Here is a 6289-nt window from a genome sequence, read left to right on the forward strand (position 1 = left end):
CATCTTATGATCAGGTAAGATTTACCCAATTGAGCCTATAACACACCACGCCAAAATATATTTTTCTTGATGATGTCTGATAACGATCTCTACACGAAAACAAAGAGAAAATATAACTCAAACCACTCATTAGTATTTTTGGAAAAGAAAGAGGAAACCGAAAATAAGACTTCGTTGTGCATTTGTTGAATTTCATGCTTTTTTGGCAACGGATTCATTATTTATTAAAGCAGGTTGGGATTATATTTCTGCAGTATTAAGTTCTCGCTTTGTGGACTTATATCCCAATCCTTACTCTACCAAAGACTTATAAGTCTTTGCAAATAAAGGGCCATACATATTAAATATACAATGTCCATTGCGCATATTACTGAAAAATATAAAGGAAATAGCGACTGTAACAAATTAGAATTCATAAAGTAATTGCATAATATTTGATAATTTAGGGAAAAATATGTATTACCTCTCAAATTTCAAGAGAGTTTTGTGTAATATCTCCCAGAAAAGAAATTTGATATTTTCTCTCATTCACTGAGAAACAGCGATCATTGACTTGTTTGTTGACTTGATGGTGTCGATTCTTTTATAAATACGTGGGTTATAGTTAGTCCATTATAACACATACGCACCTAGAAACGAAGAAAAGCCCACCCCAAAAAACCTCAAACCTCTCATGGCCTCGTCTCAGAAACAATTCTCAATGTTGTTCCTCGCTTACCTTCTTCTCATATTCCCGCAACAAATGTCTTGTCTTGCTTCATCTCGAAGCTCTTCTCTGGTGGCCCTTACTGATGCTAGTAACTATACGGTAAATGAGGAAGTGGAGGCACTCCTAACATGGAAGTCTAAGTTAGACAGCGAGAGTCGCTATAATTTGTCTTCATGGAATGGAACCAGCCCTTGCTCATGGCGCGGAATCGATTGTGATCCTCTGGGGAGCGTTGTGAGCTTGAACCTTTCATTTTCTGCCATACGCGGTACGCTTCATTCTCTCAATTTCTCCCATTTGCCCAACTTGGTCACTCTTAGCCTTCCCTACAATAATCTCTTCGGGAACATCCCTCTGAGCATTGGCCATCTTTCCAAGCTTATTCGTCTGGAGTTATTTCAAAATAACCTTTCGGGAAACATTCCAATTGAACTTGGGTCATTGCGATCTTTACAATATCTTGATCTTAGTGATAATAATTTGACTGGCCCAATTCCCATTGAGATATTTGGCTTGAGCAAATTGACGTTACTACGCTTTCAAAATAACAAGCTTTCTGGTTCCATTCCTAAAGAAATAGGAATGCTACCTGTACAATATCTTGATCTTAGTGATAATAATTTGACTGGCCCAATTCCCATTGAGATATTTGGCTTGAGCAAATTGACGTTACTACGCTTTCAAAATAACAAGCTTTCTGGTTCCATTCCTAAAGAAATAGGAATGCTACCTGTACAACATCTTGCTCTTTCTGGTAATGATTTGACCGGCCCAATTCCCGATGAGATAGTTAGTTTGAGCAACTTGACTTATTTGTTCCTTGCGGCTAATAACCTTTCTGGTTTCATCCCTAAAGAAATAGGGAGGCTGAAGTCTCTCCATACTCTCCACATACATGAGAACAGCATTGCCGGTCCTATTCCTTCTTCCATCGGAAACATGAGTAGCTTGGGGAGTTATTGCTTCTTAAAAATCAACTTGTCGGATCCATTCCAAAAGAAATAGGAAGGTTGGGGTCTCTCAATCAACTTGACTTATCTTCCAATTATCTCAATGGATCCATCCCTACAACTTTAGGAAATTTGAGTAAAATGACATTTCTTTACCTCTTTAAAAACCAGCTTTCTGGCTCCATACCTTCGGAAGTTGGAGGAATGAGATACCTCTATCATTTTCAATTGTCAACTAACAATTTAACAGGTCACATCCCATCCTCCATAGGGAATATGAGCACTCTATATAGCCTTGAACTTGGCCCAAATAAGTTGTCTGGCCCTATTCCTTCTTCCATCGGAAACATGAGTAGCTTGGGGAGTTAATGCTTCTTGAAAATCAACTTGTCGGATCCATTCCAAAAGAAATAGGAAGGTTGGGGTCTCTCTATCAACTTGACTTATCTTCCAATTATCTCAATGGATCCATCCCTACAACTTTAGGAAATTTGAGTAAAATGACAATTCTTTCCCTCTCTGAAAACCAGCTTTCTGGTTTCATTCCTAAAGAAATAGGAATGCTACCTGTACAACATCTTGCTCTTTCTGGTAATAATTTGACCGGCCCAATTCCCGATGAGATTGTTAGTTTGAGCAACTTGACTTATTTGTTCCTTGCGGCTAATAACCTTTCTAGTTTCATCCCTAAAGAAATAGGGAGGCTGAAGTCTCTCCATACTCTCCACATACATGAGAACAACATTGCCGGTCCTATTCCTTCTTCCATCGGAAACATGAGTAGCTTGGGGGAGTTATTGCTTCTTAAAAATCAACTTGTCGGATCCATTCCAAAAGAAATAGGAAGGTTGGGGTCTCTCAATCAACTTGACTTATCTTCCAATTATCTCAATGGATCCATCCCTACAACTTTAGGAAATTTGAGTAAAATGACATTTCTTTACCTCTTTAAAAACCAGCTTTCTGGCTCCATACCTTCGGAAGTTGGAGGAATGAGATACCTCTATCATTTTCAACTGTCAACTAACGATTTAACAGGTCACATCCCATCCTCCATAGGGAATATGAGCACTCTATATAGCCTTGAACTTGGCCCAAATAAGTTGTCTGGCCCTATTCCTTCTTCCATCGGAAACATGAGTAGCTTGGGGGAGTTAATGCTTCTTGAAAATCAACTTGTCGGATCCATTCCAAAAGAAATAGGAAGGTTGGGGTCTCTCTATCAACTTGACTTATCTTCCAATTATCTCAATGGATCCATCCCTACAACTTTAGGAAATTTGAGTAAAATGACAATTCTTTCCCTCTCTAAAAACCAGCTTTCTGGCTCCATACCTTCGGAAGTTGGAGGAATGAGATACCTCTATCAATTTCAACTGCCAACTAACGATTTAACAGGTCACATCCCATCCTCCATAGGGAATATGAGCACTCTATATAGCCTTGAACTTGACCAAAATAAGTTGTCTGGCCCTATCCCTGAAGAACTAGGAATGCTCGGATTTCTCTCTGATCTCGTGCTTCTAAATAACAGCCTCTCTGGCTCAATTCCAAATACTATAGGTAATTTAAGCAAGCTCACAAGCCTACAGCTGGCCGACAACAATTTTGTTGGTGAATTGCCACAAGATATTTGCAACGGTGGAGTTCTTCAGAGATTTTCCGCGGATGAGAATCACCTCACCGGTCCAATTCCGCGAGGCCTCAAAAACTGCACAAGTTTGCATAGAGTTAGGCTCCAAAACAACCGGCTCAAGGGAGATATATCTGAGGGTCTTGGCACATACCCTCACTTAGATTATCTTGAGTTCAGCAACAATGAACTTTACGGTGAGCTACCACATAGACTGGGTGAATATAGCAATTTGACAAGCCTGAAAATCTCCAACACTAATCTCAGGCGGGATACCCTCTGAGCTTGGCAACATTACCAAATTGCATGCACTTGACCTCTCTTCAAATAGTCTTGTTGGGGAAATTCCAAAAGACCTAGGAAAACTGAAGTTTCTTTTTGAGCTTTCACTCTATGACAATCATCTTGTAGGTTACATACCTCAAGAACTCGGAACATTGTTTGATCTGTCAAAAATTAACGTGGCCGGAAATAACCTAAGTGGCTCAATTCCTAGACAACTTGGTGAGTGTTGGAAGCTTCAAATTTTGAATTTAAGTAGAAATAGTCTTGAAAGAAGCATTCCCACTGAGATTAGCAAGCTTCAATCTCTTCAACTCCTCGATCTAAGTCAAAATTTGCTCACGGGAGAAATACCTAGACAACTTGGGTTATTGCAAAAATTGGAAACACTCAATCTCTCACACAATCAGCTTTCAGGTTCCATTGCATCGAGCTTTGATGGCATGGCAAGCTTGACATATGTTGACATATCGTACAATGATCTAGAGGGTGCCTTACCAAACATTCTAGCATTTCATAATGCTACAATTGAAGTTGTGAGAGGAAACAAAGGCTTGTGTGGAGTTATTGCTACTCTTAGTCCTTGTACAACAACAACGTCGAAAGGCAAAAACAAAAGCAAAAAGTTCATCCTAATTTTGATTCCCACTTTTGGTTGCTTACTCTCTTTGCTTCTTATCGTGGGAGCTTCAAGTATCGTATGCCGAAGAGTAAGGAAAACAGAGGCTAGTTTGACTAATGGAAGCAATGAAAACCCATGGGCAATATTGAGCTTTGATGGAAAGATGGCCTATGAGAACATTCTTGAAGCTACGGAGGAGTTTGATGCCAAATATTGCATCGGTGTGGGAGGACACGGGAGTGTTTACAAGGCCCAATTGCAAACAAGTGAGACTGTTGCTGTAAAGAAACTTAAGGAAGTAGTGGACGTTGAAATTGCCACTCGAAAAGCATTTGAAAGGGAGATTCATGCTTTGACTGAAGCTCGGCACCGCAATATCATCAAGCTCTATGGCTTTTGCTTGAGTTCTCAACATTCATTTCTGGTGTATGAATTCTTGGAATGTGGTAGCTTGAAGGATGTATTAAATAATGAAGAGAGGATAACAACATTTGACTGGAACAAGAGAGTGAATGTGGTTAAAGGTGTGGCTAATGCTTTGTGCTACATGCACCATGAATGCTCTCCTCCTATAATTCATCGTGATATATCAAGCAAGAACATTTTACTGGATGAAGAATACGAAGCTCATGTCTCTGATTTTGGCACGGCGAAGGTTCTAAAACCTTATTCATCCAATTGGACTTCCTTTGCAGGCACCTTTGGATATGTAGCTCCAGGTAAGTTGGTTTCTTCCTAAATCTCACCCACTTCATTTTATAGATATGAAAATGCTATGCAAGATCATCATACTTACGTGCCTTGCTTTTAAAGTCTAATTACCTAACGGGAAATTCAAAATTATTCACACGGTTTGAAGGTCAACGAGATTTAGACCCATCAGTTAATAAACTGAAACTTTCCCCTAAATAAATGAAAATTTTAATAACCAAATGGGATTTGGAGTATGCATTGATTTATAGTAGATTTGATTTATACAAAATCAGCTTAGATTGATGGAGCATGGATACTGTATAAAAGCTAGAAAGATTATGGTCTTTTCTCTATGTAGAACTTGCGTACACTATGGAAGTGAACGAAAAATGCGATGTTTATAGCTTCGGAGTGATGACATTGGAAGTAATCATGGGAAGACATCCGGGAAATCTCATATCATCTCTTATGTCCTCATCTTCATCATCCTCGCGCCATTCAACAGACTCTTGGCCACTGAAAGAAGTTTTAGATCAAAGAATTCCATACCCATAAGGTGATGTGCTAGGGGAAATTGCATTTGTGACAAAGATGGCATTTTCGTGCTTAAGTCCCAAACCAGAGTATCGTTTGAGCATGCAACAAGTTTCTCGAGCGATGTTGACACATAGCTCAATCGTGTTGACCACACCGGAGGACACCAAATTGGAAGAACTAGTTGGTCCTACATGCTTCACTTATTGAGATATTTTAGCAAGCTGTCTCTCGTATTATATTTATCTTATTATAAATCGTTGCAATATTTCATTAATTACTCCGAAACACTTAGGAATCACTACCATTTGCTTGTCACAATACTTCTTTCTTGTAATGTATAATCGCAAAGAAAAGGTGATACACTCAAAAGTTGCTAGAGCACAATTGGTATAAGCTGGCATCAGACTTTATGAATGTCTACCAAAGTCATAAATGAAAGAAAAACTCAAATGCAGATTAGAGTATGATTTGCTTAGATCAATTAGGTAGGCAACTTTACATTTTTCAAAGAGTGACTTATTATGTCCTGAAATGAAACGTAACCATTGAACTAGAACAAGCACACCGCAGTACGAAAGTAATATAAAAGATCTATAATCAATTTAAAAGAACGAGTAAAAGATAATATGTAGTAAAAGAACCCGATATGAGTTAATAAAAAAATAATATATAACGAGCCCTGGACAGCAATCCCCATAAGTTAAATCCAAATTGAATTATATTTCTTTTCTAAGAGATTAATCTACGTAAACCTAAACTAAACCAAAGATATCAATTAAAATCCCTAAACTATACGTATACTAACTTAATGAAACTAAACTAAATCGAATACCAAGATCTAACAACCTAGTCAAGACTTACTT

The 6289-nt window shown here is 38.4% G+C and overlaps 2 protein-coding genes across 2 annotated transcripts; both read left to right on the forward strand.

Moving 5' to 3' along the window:
* The first annotated feature begins 632 nt into the window (after positions 1-632).
* Positions 633-1714, forward strand: LOC120294439 (probable leucine-rich repeat receptor-like protein kinase At1g35710). The gene has a single exon (XM_039314520.1). The coding sequence runs from the start codon at positions 674-676 to the stop codon at positions 1712-1714; it is 1041 nt and encodes a 346-aa protein (XP_039170454.1). The 5' UTR covers positions 633-673.
* A 332-nt stretch (positions 1715-2046) lies between these two features.
* On the forward strand, positions 2047-5828 carry LOC104451892 (MDIS1-interacting receptor like kinase 2). Its single transcript, XM_039315258.1, has 2 exons — positions 2047-4915; positions 5248-5828. The coding sequence occupies exons 1-2, from the start codon at positions 4018-4020 to the stop codon at positions 5442-5444; spliced, it is 1095 nt and encodes a 364-aa protein (XP_039171192.1). The 5' UTR covers positions 2047-4017; the 3' UTR covers positions 5445-5828.
* The last annotated feature ends 461 nt before the right edge of the window (positions 5829-6289 follow it).

This window comes from Eucalyptus grandis, chromosome 6, assembly GCF_016545825.1.
Source record: "Eucalyptus grandis isolate ANBG69807.140 chromosome 6, ASM1654582v1, whole genome shotgun sequence".
NCBI classification, from domain to species: Eukaryota; Viridiplantae; Streptophyta; class Magnoliopsida; order Myrtales; family Myrtaceae; genus Eucalyptus; species Eucalyptus grandis.